General features: G+C 36.9%; 1 protein-coding gene across 1 annotated transcript in view; it reads right to left on the bottom strand.

Moving 5' to 3' along the window:
* LOC134647818 (leucine-rich repeat neuronal protein 1-like) overlaps positions 1-23,924 on the bottom strand; it is a 348,919-nt gene that overhangs the window by 70,663 nt on the left and 254,332 nt on the right. Inside the window, exon 5 of the mRNA XM_063502144.1 lies at positions 20,783-20,821. Within this exon, the coding sequence (XP_063358214.1) occupies positions 20,783-20,821 (39 nt within the window). The remainder of the gene's footprint in view (positions 1-20,782; positions 20,822-23,924) is intronic.

Raw genomic sequence — 23,924 nt, 5'->3', positions numbered from 1 at the left:
GGGTTATCTGATCCCCACTTTTCTTTTTAATTTGCTCTCAGCAATTTAGTTACCAGTCAATTAAGCGAGAATGAGAACACTTTTTTTAAATCTGGTTTTCATCTTTATACTAGTTATTAGAATCTGACAACTCTTAATAAAGTTACTTAAATAAATACACGTAAAAAGGGTCCAAATATATGACCATTATTAACCAACCCAATTTCCTTGCCATTTTCGTTATATTTCATCGTCGAGCATTACATATGAATGCCCATGTTTTATAAAAGAGTTCGTCTCCTTTCAACAGCATGTGTTCGTAAAAGAAAACGTTTTATTTTCCTTGTTCCTGTTCGGGCCCGGTCTGTATTATATCCACGGCTATGTTATCTAAGTTGCTATTTGTGTAAAGGAATATTTTATCTTCACGAATGAGATCGTATTATGAGTATAGGTAGGTATATGTGTATTATTTTATGACTTAATGTTTACCCAAACTGAGCACTTTTGCTAATGATGTATAAAAGGAGGAATTAAAGAATCCAAAAATAAATTTACATACTTAAAACATTGAGTATTTTATTTATTTTTATCATAAACAAACACAAAAGTGTATTGTATTGTTTATAAATAATAGTTTCATTATTTCTAGTAATTTATAATTCAGGTTTAATTTTTTTTCTACCTAGCTCTATCTATAGGATGTATTTCTAATATAAGTGTGTAATTAGTTTTTTGTAGATTCCATTAAATTCAATAAAAATTCGCCGGCCTCATTTTACCTTCTAGCAAGAATAATTTAAACCTATTTCATTACAATAAAACTATTCACATCCATTCAACCGTCAGCTCATATTTCTTACATCATTGTGCTCAAACTTTTGTTACATTTTACTAACTAAAATTCAGTTTAACAACAAAGACTCCACCTTCCAAACAAGACTAACGCTCAACAAAACCACGAACAGACAACCCTAATTTATTATCCGTGTTAGGCAAGTTACCAGCCCTACACGCTCTCTAATCGAATTACTGATATCGACTCGAGGAATCGATTGATTCCGAGGTCCGCAGACAGAGCGTTGATTGAACCGAACGCTGGAAGACGGGCCGATTCGAATCGAGTGTCGACTCGAGTATCGAATCGGAATGTTGATTAATAGCTGGGTTGATGGACGCGGCTTGATTGAAAAGTCTACGGCTGGTGATTAGCTTGTTCCCGGCGCTTATTAGGTTGTTCTGACGGTTATTGTTGTACATGGATGCTATAAGCGCTTACATAGCCTTCGGCTATCAAACCTTATGAGGATTTTATGAGAATAAATTGAAGTAATCTTAGCGCTAAACGTAGCATGTCTTTTAATTCGCTTTTATAGCCTCAATTTGTCTCGTTTTTTAAACTAATGTCGTTGTACCTCTTTTTATTGCGACAAAACACACGGGGAGAGTTTAACGAGCAATTTACGCGTAACAACAATTAGTGGTTTTTGTATCGCCGTAGCGTCTAGTTCCTGCATAGACCATGCATACCAGACTCCGCACTATGAAATGTCTTTAAAAATACCTATTAAACTGCAGTTACGTTACGCCTTACACAATTCTATACTATTAATAGCTCATATTCACCCTCAGAACTCAATTTATATTTGTTCTTATCGCGTTTACAGACCGTAAATATGTTTGCGCTTTCATATTAACTAGTCGAGCACCAAATGTATGGTGGTCGCAGTTCATGTTATTAAGCTTTATCTATGGATATAAGTAATCTGCGAATTCCTGTTAATTACACCAGACGATACACAAGTGACCGCCGTTCGCGAATAATTCAGCATGATTCGCGCGAAACGACCGCCACTTCCGCAACGCAGCTTTAATATTAAAATAGACTAACAACAAAAACAGTAAACCACTCGGGGTTTGAATAATGCGAGTGTGAAACAGTGTGTTTATGTGCGCTTTTGTGTTCAAACGAGTCTTAGACTCATAGGAATACAGGCAATAAAGGGTTATTTGTGAGGCTTGAAACGAAACGGGGTTCTGTAGGCGATGTGGTAGGGTAGCGCAGCCGATTCCGTGTTGACAATTTTATATTTTCGTCTCATTTTGATTGAGTTTTGATACGACCTTAAGTGTAAAGATCTGTGCACACCCGGTACGTTATAATTTACAGATCCTTATGAGAGACGGCACACCGCTTGTGTGAAGTGTGCGTTCGCGGCTCAAACTATTTAGCGCACGTGCACGTCTACACACTCGCAGCCGGTGTGCTCTGGCCTTATCAGGCGTCTCACCCACTACATGTGTGAGCGTTTGTCAACTCCTGATTGCATTTCGTAAGCACCAATCAGCGTGATGAACTAATATTTACAGATCCTTATGAGAGACGGCACACCGCTTGTGTGAAGTGTGCGTTCGCGGCTCAAACTATTTAGCGCACGTGCACGTCTACGCACTCGCAGCCGGTGTGCTCTGGCTTTATCAGGCGTCTCACCCATTACATGTGTGAGCGTTTGTCAACTCCTGATTGCATTTCGTAAGCACCAATCAGCGTGATGAACTAATGTTGACTGCTGCTGAAGATACGATTCAACGGATAAACCTGAGAACAAAACCATCAAATTGTAGGCAGAACCGGCCCCCGGGGAACAATGAGTGACCGGGCTCGCTCGCCAAATAACTTTGCTAAATTCGCGGGCATGCCCTGGCCGTTTCCGCTGGAGGACGTTATTTGGAATTCGTGTTTTAGTTTATGCCTGGCACGTTATCGAATAAACTAACGTTAAACAGCCGTACGATTTAATCGCGAAGTTTGGGATGCATAATGTACGTGCTCTCTGGCTGCGCTTGCAATGTAACAACCGGTTACTGAGTCCTTTACTACTGATTAAGCTTGTATATGTGTAACACTAGTTGCTGCCCGCGACTTCGTCTGCGTAAAATTCTACTTCCATTGTAAGTTCCACCCCTCATTTCACCCCCTTAAATCTCTTTCCGTGATAAAAGCTATCCTATGTCCTTTCCCAAGACTCAAACTATTTCCATTCGATATTTTGTCTAAATCGATCCAGCGGTTTTAGCGTGTAGCGTTATGAGACACATAGAGTTAATTTTGCATTAAAAATATTAGTAGAGGAATTACGCATGATTGAATAAAGCTAATTTCATTTCGATCTTTAAGTGCACATATTACGAATATATGATACACATTATAAACTTAAAAATTAGACTATAAACCTTTTAATTACACAATTTATATACTTAGAGTTTACTACTAAAAATTATATGTATAAGACTAATAAGTAATACAATGTACAAAACAAACAAAAAAGCTCTAAATATTTCTGATCTTTTATTTGCGAAACTCGTAGGCAAGTCTGCGTAAATCGTCCTAAGCGAAGTTACATAACTTCTTATATTTACGAATAATTCCCGGGATACAATTATATGAATACACATAGGTAATAAATAATCTACAATGTACTAAATGCAATGCTGTTCGGCAGCAAAAAGCATAAACACATTTTATTTCATAAGAAATGCCTATATGAGCTTTCATATAAAATACATACCAGCAGTCGAATATGGTTTTATCGACGATTGAAGGCGGACACTGTCTTTATCACGCTGTCACGTAGACAAATAGATACGACTATCATATCCGTATAGTAAGATAAAGTTAACTCCATCGGATGCAAATGCCGGTCGTGGAACTTCAATCAAGGCAAAGAAATAGCGTTTTTTACGCCACGCCTCACAAGACCCGACATGTCGAAATTACACATAATAGAAAAACGATCGCCGGTGCCGTGTGTGGAACAGCCATTAAAAGCTCATTTTTACGAAATGCGTCGTCGCCGCATCTGACGTGGAATTAAGTCGTGTTTTTATTATCCCTTACACGTTATTATAATGCAGTATTAATTCCAGGTTCTTAACATAACCTTAATTTAGCAAATGACGTATGTAACATGGTTTTCACATAAAAATACGCTCTTTAGCGTAAGGAAGGTAAGTATAGTGATGTAGACGTGCTGCGTTGCGGTACATTAAGGCTTGCGAGATATGACATGATATTGTATATTAGAGAGCTTACATGGCAAGATAATGCCGTCATGGGACGATAAGAACATAACGGTCCTAATAGGGTTGTGTAAATAAATATAGCTAAGGAGGGCGACCTAATAGCTTATGCACCTACTTGGTTGATCATTTTTGATACTAATAATTAGTTCGAGTAACGTAATCTAATTTTGAGAGCGGTACGTAAAAAACTTAAACGATGAAAAAGATAGGCAGTCTTCAAATCGCTTTTTGGAAATGTCCAACTGCCTCGCGTACCTGTTAAATTTTTTGCCAATTTGATAAAAATAAAGATTGGATATATCTATTATTTATTTATTTATAAGTTTTAAGTATGATATATTATGTTAACAACCGAGACATATCAGCACTGCAGCTTGAAATTCATTATTGTACACATTCGCGTTCGATGTTCAAAACGGGACGCTGCGTTGAAAACACACACGTCCCAATTATTACGGTACATATACACATCACTACGTTGTAAATTCTTATTATACTCATTCACGTTCGTAAGACAACGTTAGCGTCTTAACGTAATTTTAACTCAAAACAAAATTAATTGAATTATACGCGTTTTGGTCCAGTGGTTTTGTAGCGTAAAGACGAGGGTTCAATACTCGTGTCAGGCGATTTTTATTGCTTTGAACTTTCTAAAGCTAAATTAGGAAAAAAATATTATTCCTAGAAAACTATTTTCGATCAAGAGATTGCACCTACTAAGAACATATTTTTTGTAGTACATACATTGGCCTTAAAGTCTATTAAAGACTATAGAAACAGTGTCAGTCAGTGTCATTATTACAATTTTTAAATCTAGAACATAGAACACATGTAGATGTTTGTGTAGGGACACCCGGCTGGAAACTGGCTTCGCTTATTGCATTCATTCAGTCCTAAGTAACTATGCTTATCTGTACCTATAGGTACACCATGTATACTTTTAACCACTAGGTTAAGGATATATTTACGACTAAACATGTAGTTCAGAATGAATGACGTCGTAGATATACCAGTCACAAACTGGTCGGTCCTCCCAAAGAATTTCATTCAAATGTTTAACTTAATCGTCATAAGGTAATTTGAATAGAGAACGCGACCGTTACACGATGCATGGATGTTCAGACGATAAACCATCGCCGTGGGAACGATTAGCGCGGATAATAAATCCAGCGGTGATAAAAACGCGCGTTCATTATTGCGATATATCTCGATATAGCGCAATAATCTCCGGACTATGATATTTCAATAGGTAAGAACTATATTACAGTTTAGACGGAGCGTTAAACGATTGACAAAATGACATAACCACGAAAATGGGCCAGAAATTATACGGCGATCAACATCTGTGCCTGACACAGCCACGCCATATAGTAATAATGACTGAGTAGTAAATTGTATACTGGTCCTATGCTCTTAATCCATGTCGTGAGCCTGAGCTGCGACCAGTGTCAGCTTCAGTGAAGACCGAGGTCTAAATAAAAATCGTAAAAATTCTCTTTACCTTAGCGCTTTGCCAGTTTCATCGTAAAATGTCGGCGTGCTGGCAGAAGACGACTACCATTACTTAGTACGGTCTCAGTATTGTGTTCTTTACCATAGATACATATCAAATACCTATCGTGTACATAAATATAGCTAACCCCAACCGCAATGGTCGGCACTATAGTTCGTTTTTTTATGCATTAGTAAAAGACTACGCGATCTTGACGTATCTTTTTATTGAAAAACACTTTTGAAAAATAAGTCACGGCAAATATGTAACAATTATGAATCATAGTGAGAAATGTGCACGTGCTAACGAGCTCCCGCACACCAAAAGAGAAAGAGACGAGCTTATGTTTAACAACGAGTGTGACAAAGATGGATGGAATGAGAAAATTAATCAAAAATAACAGATTTCTTCGTAGGCACAGAAATAAATATGGAAGTATTTTTTGTGCTCCTCAAGTATGAGTATAACCTATCTATGGTTATATAATATCATTGCTATAGACATGATCTGAGCCTACAGCCTGGAGTGAAAGTAGCACTGTGTACGAGTATAAACCAATCTAATACCGCAACATATTTTTATCCAAATTACTTATTTAGCACGTGTATTTACACATTCAGATTGATCGTCAAGCGGTAGCGCGATATTTTACTGAATTGTCAATATTTCACGGCAATTCCACGCCAGGATTTATCTGTAATTCGTAACTACGCGACAGTTTGCATTTGAAATGCAATCCGACTGCAAAGTTGGGAGCAATCAAGGGAATTAGGAACGCGCAGGCTTCAGTGTAAAACAATTCAGACGCTACGGATGGAAGCGCATCTCCCTATAGGTACAGTTTACTTCTAATTTCCATTATCTTAGTTTTCCATCCGAAAACATTATTGGATTAGTCGTGAACCGACTTTTTGCTTCTAGACTCCGTTTGCACCGACTTGAATAGAACAAAGTGACGGAGTGTCATTATAAACGCCATATTTTCATAGAAATATGACATTATTAATGACATGACCACACTTTGTCGTTGCAAATGCCATGCAGATTTAGCTTGGCCAGAGATCTTTATAGTAATTTTCTTAAGATACAATTGTGTAATGCCAAAGACAGAAATATTTCCACAAACTTTTTCATGACACAACTATTTGATGGTTTTATAACCATATTAGTTATTTATTCGGTCTGTATCGAGCCCAACCGAGCGCGGAGAGTGATTGTGTTGATGAGAATGCCAATTTATTTACATTGATGTCAATTTATTTTTCTAGAGCAATTGTTGCGCAGTTCTTCGTCGTAATTGATTTGTCGACGGACAAAGGAGGTAATTTCTATTAGTTTTACAAATGAAGAAAATATACCAGCGTTTCTCTACTAGTCAATTTAGGAGATTACTAAAAATCCGAGCCTACAACATAAAAGGCTAGGCTTTCATTTGGCGTAACCAAATAAACAGAATAGCTTTACATGCTTCGCCAAAAAGTCCAAACGTGGATATAAATCGCGGGATATGTCCAATGAAAGCTTTTCAGTTTGACTGTAACGCTAAAAGGTGATTCTAAAAACCACATGAAAAAGCAAAGGATGGTTGACGAAAAACAAACAGCGAGATAGTATCTAAACTAGTGAAACCGGAACATTTATTAAAGTAGCTCCCCCAGCGTGGCTGAATGGAATAAAACCGGGAACTAGGAGCGTTCTGTTTATAAAAAAAAAAGAAAAATAGAAAAGGATAAGTGACGGACGCGGCACGCGAGCGTAAAGGTTTGTTATGATACCTGCATTAGTACCACCCTTAATAATTAAATGGAGAAAAAAACTAAATTGAATTTCGTTCATTTGTCATTTGGTCGCGTGACTTCAACACGAGTTTTATTGTTTACGCAAATGATTGGTTTGTAAATTAAAATGTTTTCTGTCGCGGTTAATTGTTTGACAAATAGTGAGTGAGATATAAATGTTATAGCGGTAGTTGGCACAATTCTTCGCTAAATCTCTGGGGACGCACCAATAAATAAGCTAGACAACAGACAACTCTTTGTCGTCGAGTATTTCGACGAAACTTGTTTAAGGGGGAAACTAGTTTCTAGTATAGTATTACGTGGGTTAGGTATAGAAGCATGGTATTGTGTTCTGGACTCGCCAATAAACAAATTGAACAAGCATGAGTAGATTGACCAATTACCCTACATCAGGACTTTTCAAGATTTTGGCGTATCATATTATGATATCATATCAGTATTACGCTGCTAGAATATATAAAATGTCGGAATTTGAAGTACTTAGGTAACTTTAGCGTATTAAGATTAAAGTTCGACATCTGATATAATTGTTTTAAACTTTTAGCTATAATAGTATTTTGTTCATACTATTTATTGCTGAGGGATAGGATTTTGCTCAAGAAGCAAGGACATTATATCAGAACTTTAGAAATTGGTGTTGGTAACCCCGAGCGGCCATTTTGTTTGTCACACGCGTTCCTCAACAATGAGGGGGGCATTCTGTAATCGATAGCAATCTTTCCGGAATGTGAGTTGCGTGATAAATCTACCCCAAAATTCCGACTAACATGTAATTGTAGGGACGTCGGTGCACTATATCAATGTAGGTTGGGTTTTATGCGGAAAGTTATGGCAGTTTGTGAACTAATTATTTCGGTATAACTGGTTGTTATGCGCTCTTATTAGTGTGATGTTGTTAAAAATTGTTAATTAAGCTTTTAGTTGGAGGGTCACACATTTCGAGCCTAGTTATAATTAATAGGTATTTTTAAAAATAGAGTAATTCTAAAGTAAAGTATAAGGTTTTGATGTAAATATATTATTAACTTAAATGTTAAGCCATATAAAAGCTGTGCATTACCAGTGTATATGTCTGTCTAGTTAATGTAACAGAAAAAATACTTATATTTTAGGTTATTTACTACCTAAAATGGAATACACAGTACATATTCAAATATAAGCTTTAAGCTTTTCACATACAGCATAGTCTTGTTATTCACATTCAAATTCACTACTATTTTCCTTTCTCGCCTTTGTTCGCCGTTAAAAACCACTAAAAATACCGCAGCTAAAGTTTACCGGGATCCTTAAAAACAATGATCCTTGGCTCGGCTGGTTGAGAACACCCTGTAATAAGCTGCTCGAGCCGAGCCTGGCAATTAGTACGTCACGGAGGCTCGCGTGCGTTGCAGGCGATTTAATAACGCACGCTACAGAATAGGACCCCGCCCGCCACTTGTCAGTTATTTTTTTAAATATTAGTGTTGCGTTTGGGTATCACATTCAGCCAGTATTTTTTGTTAGAATAAATAATGGCGATGTTTTTGCTAAAACAAACAGGGAGGTAGCATATTTGTGTTAAATGTATTTTTATTTATTTAATAGTAAAAACAAATAAGTACGCAATATAAATGAAAATAACTGTGTAATCTAAAATTTTAATTCTGGAATTCATTTGGCAAAGCAACATAAAATCTACAATAATTTTGTAGGTAATTCCAATTCAAATCAGACCGCGCATTAAATAGTGCAATTTCTAAACGCACCACGCTCAATTTCCATCGCAAACTGCCAACGGTCCAATTCAAATTCCGAATATCGTAAATAGTTCTTATGTTAAAATTGGAACGATTAAATGCGCTCATGAGCGGCATAATAAGGATGATGACACATGTTGAATTTTATATCAAAATGTAGTAAAATAGATATTTATTTAGATAGCAAATGAGCAATTTATCACAATAATGTGGATATTAAAATAAAATACGGAAATGTTACAAAAATACAGGACCTGAAAGTTTCAAATTTTTTTTTTATCTTCCAGAAACGATAAATGTAAGGTACCCATTCGATTCTTTACATTTTACCAAAAAAATATTGTATAGCAACTATATACATAAACGCAATATTTCAAGGACAAAAACGCAATTTTCTTGTTTTGTCCATACTACAAGATGGGATCTCAGTGACCTTGCTGTTCACTTATCCTTTTGTGAGGGGCGTTTCGTGAGTGAAGTGCGACTGTTGGACTTTGACTATAATTCTGACTTTTGTGTTGCTTTAATGCAATGGGTCCCATATAGACATTTGATCCTAAAAAAAAACCCGATCGATTGATACCATAAATTAAAATTAGTCATGTAGCCTATTATAAGAGCTTAATTTTCAGTGTGCGTTTGGGACATCAAAATTATGTATATCGGAAACGGTATTGCTTAAGTGGGCTCGCTTGCTCTTTAGCTAAGACATGAGTGCAAGCGCAGCGCGCAATAGTTTTAATATTAATCCAGTATTATAGTGTAGGATTTTGTATGTAAATAAGGCTTGAGTTTTGGCGTTCTCGTCGCGCTGCGTTATTTAATTTGCGATATGTGAAACAGTAGGAAAATAAACGTTGCTTGGCGCATGTAACTCGATTTGTCTTTGTGAAATTTCAGCAAACAAACTCACTAATGGGGCAGTTTAAATGCAGGATGAATTGCGACGTATACAGGAGAGATAGTATGCTAGTTAAGTATGTTTTTTACTAGGTAGTTATTATAGTTGTATAATATAGGGGACTTAAATTTTGCAGTAGTTTCTTTGTAGATTAAACAGAGTAATCGACAGGAGAGGAATTGTTTGACCGAAATATACTAGTTTCTACAACTATACAAGTTAAATGTTACAAAATGTACGATGAGTGAAAATAAACTGATGACGTAAGGAGGTTTTTACATAATCATTTCTATTATCAACATTTTCCTAAGTCAGTAATGGTAAACATCATCTTGTTTACCTAAATTAACTACCGAAGTATTGCAGTAATGATATCATCAAATAACGGTTTATTGTCTAATTCATTCGTTTTAAGTACGTCGGCAAGTTAAGTAAGAAGGTGATATATAAACAAAGGGTTGAGCTCCAGGGTGTTATTAACTAATTTGTCATCATGCGATCATAACTAGAGTGCAATTATCTAATAAAGTGTGAACGAAGGTGCAGGGCGTCCATAGAACTAGCCGGTTATTAGTTAATTAAGCGTAATAACCCCCCACCCCATTATTTATAAACGCGCTACAAACCTCAATTAGCTAATAATCGTTTATGTATTTGTAAAAAAGGGATAAAACATAATTTAACTAAATCAGGCGCGTAAAGTTTTATGAATATGGGTATATATATAAAAATGTATGCAGGGGTGCTAAGCTAATAGGTTTACTGACTTTACATTAGCTTTCAAAGAATAAAATAAACTTTAGCTTGCCTTTCATTTGATTTTCTTGTTCGTATGAAGTGATTGATAACTACTTTGTACTTTCTTTAAATTCTATTTTTATTATTTTAGATGAAGAGGTAATACACAAATTTACAGTTCATATACGGAAAAAAGAAATATAAATTTAGAATGTATGCATGTATTATGCAAAACTAAGCCTACGAGGGGCGTTCAAAATATTCTCGGTATTGATATCTTACGACCTCTTCTAAAATTTCTTTCGTTACTGGCCGCTAAGGTTTATTCATTGACATTAAAAAAAAGTATAATTCGAACCGAGATAGTCTTTTGTTTTTCTGCAATTGCTGAACAAACATGAACATCCTGTGCGAATTGACAATGTTAACTAAATTAGAACATCGATGCGTGATAAAATTCTTGACAAAACAGGGTAAAAATCAAAAAACCATAAAAGAGGAAATGGATTGTGTTTACCGTGAGTCTGCTCCTTCTTTATCTACCATTCAAAAGTGGTCAAGCGAGTTTAAACGCGGAAGGGAGAGTATTGAAGATGACCCTAGACCTGGCCGGCCTGTAGTAGCTACTTCACAAGAAAATATTGATAAAGTGGAAAAACTTATATTGGAAGATGGTCGAGTGAAGGTAAAATCTATAGCACAAGTAACCAATCTCTCTATTGGTACCGTACATGATATTATACATGACCATCTTAATATGTCAAAAGTAAGTGCAAGATGGGTTCCGCGAATGCTGACTCGGCTTCAAAAAGACATGCGTGTAGCTTGTTGTTCCGATTTTATTGACCTGTGCGGTGAAAATCCTGATGAGGTGCTGCAAAGAATAGTTACTGGAGATGAAACCTGGGTTCATCATTATGACCCAGAGAGTAAACAAGAGTCCATGCAGTGGCACATTAAGGGTTCAGCTCATCCCAAGAAGTTGAAGGTCATCCCTTCAGCTGGCAAGGTCATGGCCACGATATTTTGGGATTGTGAAGGAGTATTACTAATCGATTATAAAGAAAAAGGTGTAAATATCACAGGACAGTACTACGCTAACATTCTACGTCAATTAAAGGATGTAATTAAAGAAAAGAGGCGAGGAAAGTTAACCAAAGGTATTCTGCTTCTGCATGACAACGCCCCCGTCCATACTGCTCATATTGCCAAGGCAGCTATTGTTGAACGTGGGTTTAAAACTGTTACTCACCCACCGTATAGTCCGGACTTAGCCCCCAGCGACTTCTTTTTGCTCCCCAATCTTAAAAAGGATCTGCGTGGAAATAAATTTTCTGACGATGAAGCATTGAAGGCGGCAGTGGAGGAGCATTTTTACACGAAAGATAAAAAATATTTTTACGAGGGATTAAAAAAAATAATTGATCGATCTTTTAAGTGTATGAACATAGGGGGGGAGTATATTGAAAAATAAAAATATCAAACTTTTCGTACTTGTTTGTTTTCATTCTCATACCGAGAATATTTTGAATACCCCTCGTAAGTCCACGTTTCTTAGCGACTACTTAAGTTTCACATCCCTATAGAAAGGCGCTATTAAGTAGCTCAAACAAAACGTGACCAGAAGTACCGGCGGCCGCTAACAAAGCTCTGCATTTAAAATATTACAAGCAATCAAGCGGAATGGACCAATAATAAATCCTGCTAGCTAGTCGAGACATGTAATTTGATGTAAAGCGATCTGCGAGCTGCAGTAACGCGATTTGCGAATAAATGACCCGGAAGTTGATCTACCGCGCTCCCGGAGCACGTATTAGCGGCGAAAAATCCCGCCACACCTCCAACGCTGCCTCCGACACGCTCGAAAGACTCCAAAGTGAAATTAAACCTTCAATGTAATGGCTTTTAAAACGAATTCTCGCTTCCCCATCCCTGTTTACCGGCGCTTTTTGTTCGCGACCTCTGACTGTGCTGTTCTCGGCCTCTCCAAGCTGCAAACCAAATGAAAAATGGCGGCTTAGCTGTCAAAATGGTTATTGATGAGTGTGCTCAAAATTTACTTTTACCGCTGTTGGATTAGTCGATTTTGCCTGAAACATTGCCGTACAACGTAGGTTAAATGTAACGGTACACAGCGATTTTTCAAACGAGAGAAGGATTTATAGTGGTCGCTATTTATTTAGTTTTTGGAGCGCAGCGTTGCATTACTTTTGCATTACTATAAATAACGGGGCGTTTTCGCTAAGTCCCAGCCCGTAAAACCAGTTTAAAAGAAACTAAATAAATCGGTTGAACGGTTCAATTTTCAATAAAAATGCGAAGGAGAATGCAGGTAACATTTCTCGCTGAGGACTTAAGAGTCCTTGTCGCGAGTACGTGGGTAGGGTAGCTAATCTAATGAAGTAGATCGTGGTTGCGTTCCGTCGGCAATTAGTTGGTGCCCAATGGTTGCCGACCGTGGCCGGGAGTGGCCGAACGTCCAGCATGATGCCCCTAGAGATGAGCACCACTAACTCAGCTGCCAGATACTCTGTTTCACATTGTTTTGTTTGCACTAAAGTACATAGATAAAGCTCTATAGTATTTTGCTACTATTATTTATATACTTCCTACGGCAAACTTGCATCAAATTAGTTTGGTTTTAACAAAGTTTAAAAACAATTTCTGCGCAAAAGTTAGAAAGAGAAACACGGTATGACGTGACAACGTGGTATGACTTACGTAAAGTATGCAATGCGTTAAACTTAAACTCAAACTCAAAATATACTTTATTCATGTAGGCCTAGCAACAAGCACTTATGAATCGTTAACATAAATATTATCTTAAGCTAATTATCAGAGCAATTTATTGATGTTATTATTCCATAATAATATTGGATTATTATACAAATCAAATTTAACACAAATTTAAGAATTTCACAAAAGGATCGTCAAACATGAAAAAATTGTATAAAAAATACTAGTCTAGAATGTTTCTAGAATAAAATCTAAATGTCAAATAAATAAAAAAAAAAGCAAAATAAGTACATACATCGGAATAAATACACCTAATAAATAAATAATCATTTCGAATAACAATTAATCCCACGTTGTTTTATCATTCATGTAGTCTTGTGTGGTATAATAAGCTTTAGAAATAAGTTTACGCTCTACATAATTCTTAAATTTATTAATAGATAATTCAGTAATATGGTTTGGAAGTTTATTATAAAATCTTACACAATTACCCATGAATGATTTTTTTATTTTATGGAGCCGAGTGAAGGGCACTGCGAGCTTATGTTTATTTCTAGTATTAATATTATGAATTTCACAATTATTTCTAAAATTTACAATATTTTTATGTACATACAGAATATTCTCATAAATGTATTGACAGTGCACTGTCATTATGTCAATTTCCTTAAATTTATCTCTAAGTGAGTCTCTATGATTCATTTTGTATATTGCTCGAATAGCCCTCTTCTGCAGAACAAAAATGGTATTTATCTCTGAAGCACCACCCCACGGTAAAATACCATATGCCATAATGCTATGGAAGTAAGTAAAATATACTAATCGAGCTGTTTTCACATCAGGTTAACTGACGGATTTTGCTCACTGCAAAAGCTGCAGAACGCAGTCGATTCGAAAGAGTAGCAATATGGGGACCCCACTGGAGTTTAGAATCTAAAGTTATACCAAGAAAAACTGTACTATCAACTAATTCCAATTCCTCATCCTTCACAATGACACTTGTTTGCACATGCCTTACGTTACTACTAGTGACAAACTTAATACATTTAGTCTTTTTCTCATTTAACAATAAATTATTAACATTGAAATCTGAACCCTGAAGTTTTTATACTAGGAAACATAATCGTTATACGCAACGCAACTCATGACGAGTAAGTTCCGAAGCATACAAATTTCAGGGTTCAGTTTGTCATAACGCATTGCATCCGTCGTGTACGTGGGCTCAGTTTGTCTCTGCCTTCACTCCCAACCCTTTTTAGGGTTCCGTAGCCAAATGGCAAAAAACGGAACCCTTATAGATTCGTCATGTCTGTCTGTCTGTCCGTCTGTCCGTCTGTCCGTCTGTCCGTCTGTCTGTCCGTCCGTATGTCACAGCCACTTTTCTCCGAAACTATAAGAACTATACTGTTGAAACTTGGTAAGTAGATGTATTATGTGAACCGCATTAAGATTTTCACACAAAAATAGAAAAAAAACAATAAATTTTTGGGGTTCCCCATACTTCGAACTGAAACTCAAAAATTTTTTTTTTATCAAACCCATACGTGTGGGGTATCTATGGATAGGTCTTCAAAAATGATATTGAGGTTTCTAATATCATTTTTTTCTAAACTGAATAGTTTGCGCGAGAGACACTTCCAAAGTGGTAAAATGTGTGTCCCCCCCCCCTGTAACTTCTAAAATAAGAGAATGATAAAACTAAAAAAAATATATGATGTACATTACCATGTAAACTTCCACCGAAAATTAGTTTGAACGAGATCTAGTAAGTAGTTTTTTTTTATACGTCTTAAATCGCCTAAATACGGAACCCTTCATGGGCGAGTCCGACTCGCACTTGGCCGCTTTTTATGAAATAACATATTACAGAAAACATACCTACCTATTACGAGTCGAGGCAGGCAGCAGTCAATCTCATTGTCAACCTGGTTTTCAGTTTTAACCACTGCCATTACAATTTAACTTTTAGGAAACTAACCATTTGCCGAATAGGCGAAATACCTTTGCCTCATCAACTGCACGCAGTCTGTTACTGTATGTACCATCGCCCACACTGTTAACTGACAGAGACTCGTAAACTTTATTACATAAGGCATAAGGTCCACCGATGGACGGTTAAGAGTTTTGCTGTATGTAGTCAGTGCAGTCTCTGTTTCCGCAATTGGGCTTTATCTGTATCAAACATCAGGGCTGACGGCGACCGCTAACAATTTCGTCTTAATTCGACCAGCTTGTACGATAACCCTGTATTGTGCGGCTTAGGGCTGATTTAGACGGCGCGCGAACTCGCATGCGATTTTAGTTACATTGCGGACTGTTGGTTAAGTCCAATTCAACCGACCGATCAAAAACCGCAATGTAATGAAATTCGCATGCGAGTTCTCGCATCGTCTAGATGAGCCCTTATGGCTAGAGATTTGTATTGATAAATTAGCTTGTGCTGGCCACTACGTCTGCGTAGAATTATTATTTCCGTATACCACTTATATAAAACTTCACCCCCTAATTTTCATGCCCTAAAGGTTATGATATTATATCTGGAATAAAAACTATCCTCTATACTGTATTTTATCTACTATTAAAGAGTATTATAATATAATAGGTTAGGAGGCAAATGGCAGAAGTTTTTATGCTTGTAGTGCTTAAATGAATTTGATAAATGGATGAATATAAAACCAGACAGACAGGCCTCATATTCTATAAAGTTTTCAAAATATATACTATGTTTTTATAAAGATAGACTTCTACTGTAGGTACCTATCTTACAAAACAACATACGTAACCGTAAAAAAATACACAGTAATATCTATCTGTAACATCACTAGCACCAATTACATTACTGCAAAAATCTCCAACTGAAAATTCAACTTTCGTCCCTAGTGCCGAAACGGACAATGTCAGTTGAAATATCACCGGACAGTTTAAAACTTTCTAGCGATGTGCTTAGTAAAGTGGATATTACATCCTTTGACAAGTCTTATTTGGTTACGCGGACGAATTTACAGAATAAAGTTGACGTTTTTTTTATTTCATTTTGTTTTCATCCGAACTCCTACACTGATATTTTTATCTCGAATATATTTTTAGTTCAGGCGTGCTAATATTGCACGTATGGTGGTTTCCGCCTTACGTAATAGCATATTGTGTTACTATATTATTCCATATTTGTAACCCTCACAAATCACGCACACGCTTTGGTACATCCTACAATACCGCATACATTACCCGCAGTCAGACTGAAGTGATTTATATATCGGCGTAGTATATAGAGTATTAATGCTTTTAATAACGGCCCAGAGCTGCAATAATTACGCATTAAGTACTTCCCAAGTGCATCTCCCCTATCGTAAAACTGAAAAGGCAATCTAAGCACGTTTTAATTCATAAGCCCCATGTTGATGAGTGCACCACGTGATAGGAATGGTGAGGAGACAATAAAAACCTGGGGCGGGCGCTCAGGAAATTAGCTGTCACATTACGTATCGTTCGGGTCTTCGTGGGCCGTTCGTTAACTGCTGCTGGCGGGTATTTTCGACATTCGAACGCGACTCAACGGTTTCGAACTAAAATGTCAGATGACGCGAGTTAAGACAATTTTTGTGTACATTTATTTTATACTCTGTACTTATACGAGTATGTATATTAATGTGATTTTCTCAGTTAGGCCAAGCGAGCACTACAATTTTTTGTCGTGCGATAATTTTGTCACAGAAATGCAACGTATGCGTTGTCAGTGCGCGCATATAAATACAACAAAAAATATGTATTACAAGCGCGATTCTAAAATCGTGTAGCAAGAATTAAAATCGTAGTGCGCGCTTGGCCTTACTGTTACGAATTCACGCAAAAAAATCTGAAATTAAGTTAGTCGAAACGCAATATTTGTTAAAAAGTGTCGGAGGAGGCAAATAAAATAAGCTCTCTTGCCTACGGTCATCAACTTGATATGTCAGTTACAATTATGATAAAGTTTTACATTCCCAAAGTCATAGAGCACAATTAATTCAAATTATGTCTGTCATCAAAGCGAAGAAAACTTGCCAAGAATTTTATTTAACACTGCTCTTTTATACCACGTCTGTTTCTTCCCGAGAAATTCAGTTATTATTGCAAATGAAAACATTGTCTACGGTATTAATACGCTGCAGCTTCTCGAGTCGTAATTTCTTGAATGTATAATGTAATTTCGGTAAACACGAATTACAAATAGTGTTGCGAACTCGTTTTTGTAATTAAAAGTAATTGCAAAAAGTATTACCGGCCGAACGAAGTTTACGAGAGCTAATTATGAGTAATGAGCTGTTTCGCGAGCCGGTGAACACTTCAATATTCCCTCTGCCCTCGCTTAATTTCTCCGTTTGCATTTTTCTTCAAACAAAACTCTGAATTACGTTTCTGTTATTTAACTTCTCGTTGGCTCCGAGTGTTCCGGAGAGCGTTCTATTTTCGAAAAGTAAGGTTGGATACTTAAAAAAAAAGAATGGGAGTTGTAAAGTTCGTTACGCGCGGACATAGCACAGAGGATCGCAATTAGGACAAAGCGTCGGGAAGAGTACAAGTGACCGCTCTAAAGCGCAATCGACTCCACTTCATTGGTTTGGCGCCGAGTGTTTAAACTTGGTGTTCGTTCCTTTTTCGAAATGTACGGAATGGAATGCGCCCATGCGTTTGAAATAGGTAGGTTAGAGTTTGAATATTGATGGAAAAGCGAAATACTTTAGAGATATTTCGAATTCGTTTCATTTTAAAATAAAATCATCGTTATACTGGGTGACAAGGTTTGGGTGAGTCCTATTGGAAACCTTTGTCCAGTATGACCGTATTAATACATTTTTGACATTCGGGATCACGACCCCAAAACGGCCCTGTATATTACACTAACCTCAGTCAAGAGTTAATTGAAGCTTTCATTTCTTAGAGCGAAGTAACTTTATTAATTTAATTAAACTAACTTAGCTGTTTCCAATTAGATTCCCGTGTTAATTGCCACGACATTAGACAATACCATTTGATTAGTGTATAATTAGGCTCGATTCGATTTCGCAAGACATCTGATATTGCAGTTCGTTGGCTTAGGTTCAATTAGAGCAATAATGCAAGCCGTTATTTAGGTTCAAAGGCTGCGTTGGGGCTAAGTGGTCGTGCCCTGCCCCTATCATGTTATAGCTTTTAATTGTTATGGATAATTGATGGTATAGATTTTTTTACGTAAAATGTGTGTGTTAAAACATGTTACAAATACGAAAGCTTCATTAATTTTACGTAAAAATATTTTACGGAATAAAATAAAAATAGGTTCGGCAGCTTTTTTTTCTGTTGCATTTGAAAACTAGACTCCTTTAAAAGACTGTCCAGATGGAGCTCAAAACTGGAACGAAGAAGAGTGTCGAGGCCTTTGCAAAGCAGTGGGACACGAAATATTAATAATTTTAATATTTCCTGCACAACTATTTGAATAAGAAGTTTCCTTAGTAAAAAAAAATACAAAATTAATAGTGAAGTGTTCACGTAGTTCGATAACTACTAATGGGTATATACTCACACATGTTTCTGACGCAAGGAACTTTGTACGAGACTAGCGTCTCTCCAAGTTTGCTCTCTGGCCGCCACCGCCAGATGGTAGTCCGTGTTCCGCCACTAGTTCCAGAACTGGACTATTTTGTTAGATGCATCGTAGTTTAAGGGTGAACTACTACATCACTTGTTCAAGTATAATTCCTTAACCCTTTGAACTCCACCACTTATGTGCGCCTATCGTGTATGTTCGGTTTTGACAAGTTAAAAGAACTACAGTAGTTCGTCAAATTGCGGTTTTCTGACCCCTGCCCTAAACGAGGCGTGGCTCACTCCGCGATTTCGTCGCTTTGCTACAGGTAGCTAAAAGTACATCCGTTCCACACCAATTTTGGTGGCTAGCCATAAGCCGGGCGTGGCGCTGTCGCCACCTAGCGGCCATATCTGTCCTGATCGTGACAGACGCGTTTTGTTAGAGAGTGAGTCTTCTGTACCTAGTACTATTATTTATTCTGTGCCTAAACTAGAACCACCATGATTCTCAATATGACATGCTATTGGCGCCAGAAAATCATTAATTATTAGGTCATCATTAGTCGGCGACGCGACATGTGAGCGTTTTCCAAAAAAAGTGTACATTTCATTCATGTCTTCAAAATATTGTCTTCTTGGGCTCATTTTACTCAGAATCATTTGTACATTCACGCCTCATACATGAAAAAATGTGTCCCAAAATTTTGTATGAAAAAATTTTTTTCCAGTGCGTCACGTTCATACAAATAAAAAAAAAATTCATACAAGAATGTGACGATCAGGAAAGGAAATTTTTGGACACATTTTTTATGTATGAGGCGTGAATGTACAAATGATTCTGAGTAAAATGAGCCCAAGAAGTCAATATTTAGAAGACATTAATGAAATGTACACTTTTTTTGGAAAACGCTCATGTATGGCAGCTTTAACACACTTCAATAATATGTAGAATAGGTACCGTAGAATCTAAAGCTTAATACCAAATTTTCCCGCCTTGTGTTAACTCTGTAGCAGTAACGCAGCAAAGGAAACGCTGCTGTAGTCATCCTAATGCTACCTTTAGCTTGATTAAAAATGTACGTCTCGACACTTCTTTTGCACCTGGTGTGGACACACCTCATCCACATAACCCGTTACGTGTGGTTTCATTCACAAGTTGTTTTGTACACTGCTTGTTAATTGCCAGCGTGTTATCGTAGAGCTGACAGCGCGTCGGAGGCACGTTGATTAGCTAGCTCTAATCACTGACGTCCTCCTGATTAGTAGCTGGAAAATGCGCGGAATAACACCTAAGGTATATTTCTCTCTTATTAGATTAATAATGTAACAGACTAATCTACGACGTGTCTCATACCTAGAGTTGTGCCGTTCTCTCTTTTGTATGGAGAATGTTCTCACTCGGGACCGAATATGCAATTTTTTCCTGGCGTAGTCACTACGCAATGAAAAACGCTCTAGTGAATACGTGTAGGTACTAAATTAATACAATATTTGGTATAATTGTTAGTGTATTTGTCGTCGCAATTTATAATATCGCACCTTGAAAATTCAAAATTACAAGACTAGAAAAGGTTCTTTAATTAGTTTATCTTGTATTTGTGCAGAATGTGAGAAACGAGGAATAAATAGTACAACTGTTTTTTCTTAATATAAATTTAAAGTAATCCAAAAAAGATTATTATTATCGGCCCCGTTTAGCTCGCTCGGTTTCTCATAAATCATGTTGATGGCGTATTTGTGGATACGCAGAATTCTTAAAATAAACACTCACCATGACTCTGACGCCTTGTTCAACAGCCTTTACAGCATCCTGTGGCCAAAGAAATACACCATTAATATACAACCTCACAATTATGCCAGAAACTCGCTCAACACAGGATCATAAATATTAATTAGGTCCTACAGTCATTAAGACTGACGGATTGACAGCTCATTAGTCAAAATCCTACACATTGGCATGGTAACGGGAAAACGTCTCGAGTTTCGACTTATTTTAGCGATAACGTGACTTAATCGGGTTGTCCTTAAGAGGAAATGAGGGGAGTTTTATCATGTTACGTTTTGTATTTGTAACTGGTTTTGGTGTTTGTGAAATACTAAAATGATTCATTACAATACAAAAAGGTATGTATAAGTAGTGCTAATATGCGATGTGTACGTATTGGCGGCTAAAATCGGCTGTAGCAGTGACTACTTAGTAAATTAAGGTATAGGGCATAGAAAAACAAACACTGGTCACTGTGGTCGTAAATGTATAGGAGAGGATTAGTACATATTTAAGAATAAAGTGAAACCTAGTTAAGCTCTCACTCAGTTATATTTAGAAGAGACTCGTTGAGAGTCGGAGCACGAAGGCGAAGTTTGTACATAAACGAAATGCAAGCTTGTTTTGATATCGACGTTTCGATCACGCTTCACGTCCCGTGATTTTGTATCTGTTGTCTTCTATATCTGGGAATCTCTTTCTGAATGATTTCTCTTTATTTCTTATTGGATGAGGAAATTCTATAGATTGTTCAGTAATCATATTTATTCTGAGTTTTAACAAGTTTAAGTCTGAGCAATGGGGAAAATCTAATAGAAAACTTTATTAGGGCGCCATTAGTAGCGCACCTAACTTTCTAAACTTTCTACGTTCCCCCATTGTCCGTATCGTGCTAGGTATTTAATAAGATAGAGTTTCATCCTATACGTAGCTGTAAAAAGCTTTTGTTAAATCCATGTGAAATCTCCATTTTATCCACATGTAAACAATTAATACTCCATAAGCTAATTAAGATATATGACAAAGAAGTTCCCCGCTTTTAACGTCATTACCTTAAGTACGTTCAAAAGCAAATTTGTTGAGAATTCTCGCCGTATTAATTAATTGGTACCCTGAGTAAGACACCGTTCCGAATTTCGTGTTGATTTAGTTTTCTAACTTTTTGTCACGCGTTTCCGTGTTTTGTTCAATAATTACTAGATGTCGCGTGATAAGATAAATTGGTAGACGATGAGACTGGCTCCGGGACGAGGGGATTGTAGCGTACTCGCATATTAAAGGGCGGCAACGCCACTCTGGTGTTGCGGGTGTCCATGGGCGACGGTATTTTCTTACCATCAGGTGATTAGTCATCTCGTTTGCCTTCTATATCAAAAAAAAAAGTAAAGCTCATGTAGCTTTTTTCTCATGAAGTCCGTGTAGTTTTAGTTTACCTACCTTACCTACCTACCTAGTATATGTATAAAAGTATTAGTATATTTACCCTTAAATACATACAATTAGGGATCAAAGTAAGCATAAACACGTTTGCGAAAGCTGCAGATCAGTATCTTTAAACAGATATAAACTATAAAATGCCGCCATGATTTCTAACAATGCTCGGCAGGGATGGCTGCATTCGTTTCTCCCATACTTTATTTCCGTGTATGCGTTTGACAAGACACCTCAAAGATGGTGGGCACGAATGCACGTCAAGTGCAGTTGTGTGATATTACGACTGTCTCGCACATGTATTGCCATTGTGGTTAAGGTAGCTTGATAACGGGGTTCATTAGTGATCCGAGCTGAGCGTTAGGGTTTAGAATTATTCTGAAGTTTTAGGGCTTTTGCCTTATGAGAAGTAACTAAAGAGCCAAGTTTACTGGTAACTTTGAATTTTCGGGTAATAAGGCTTCTACAAAATTTCTACAAAAGTTTATACAAAATTTTGGGAATCTAATTCTAACTTCGCTCGCTACTAAGCATTCTATAGAAAGTAAACGTGAGTTTTAGTCACGTATCCAATTACTCAAAAAATATTTTTGACATACGGGTGGACTTGGAAGGTCAACACCGTTCCGTTTTGTAATTCAGACTAGTGCGTCCTTAAAACTAAAAGATAGCCAATTTGAACGTCTGGCCATTCATCTAGCAAGTGGTTTATTAAGGGTCTCGTAGACGGAGCAATTTGCCGGACCGCGCGTGTTTATTACAGACAAAGCAACCGATTTGCATATCGGACCGTGTAGTAATTAGAACTGTCTCGTCCTTTGTGACTCGCAACGAGAATTTAGTGTGGGAATCTAAATAATAGGAGTTAAATTTATAATTAACTTACATAAAGTTGTCGTATCGTTCGGAAATTGTTGACGTAAACACACATTTTGTAGCGGTTTTTTTGGTACCTAAATAGGTAACATAAGTTGTGTCAAAATTGGACTTAAAATTATACCTAGGTTTGACCACGTCTTTGATATTTAATAATTTATAATTTAATAATAATAATTCTTACGACAGACAACTAATACTCATCGAGACAATTCTAAAAACCCCTAACAGAATTAGGTTGCGTTGTTTCATCACAGAGTTCCTATGGCCACCTCCTGTCTCCATCATCAGATCAGTTCGACAGTACCATATTATTGTATTGTCATCAGAACTACATACAGCTGCCAATTTTCATGACGCTACGATCCTTGGAAGATGGTTAAATTAGTTACCTTAGATTCCATTACATAGTTACATACAGGTCGACCTAATAAAAGCTTGTTAAAAAGGGTCCAAGTTCCACTAAAGACTTGCTTTCAGTTTTGGTTTATCTGTAACGGCCATAATCTAGGCAGTCTTTCATACCTACATATTTTTATAATGCCAACAATCAGATTTACATAGGTTAGGATAAAATAAAAATTAAAAATGTAATGAACTTTCTACCTCTCGGATAAAATGGCAGAGTTCCGCTAAAGCGCCTGTCTCCTGCAGGCCTGTAAAAACTCTGTAATGTGGTCGGAACAATTATATGTCGGATAAACTTCCGTTACATTTTTGTTGGGAATAACTGGACCGTTTATTTTATTTTTGTCGTTCTTAATACAAAACACGTGTTTCGGATATTATAGATATTTTGGTACTTAATTTTGTTGTGTCCAACTATTTAAGTATTGTAAGT

The sequence above is a fragment of the Cydia amplana genome, chromosome 5, assembly GCF_948474715.1.
Source record: "Cydia amplana chromosome 5, ilCydAmpl1.1, whole genome shotgun sequence".
Classification (NCBI taxonomy): domain Eukaryota; kingdom Metazoa; phylum Arthropoda; class Insecta; order Lepidoptera; family Tortricidae; genus Cydia; species Cydia amplana.
Note: the sequence above shows the minus strand (reverse complement) of the source record. Positions and strands in the feature narration are given on the sequence as shown.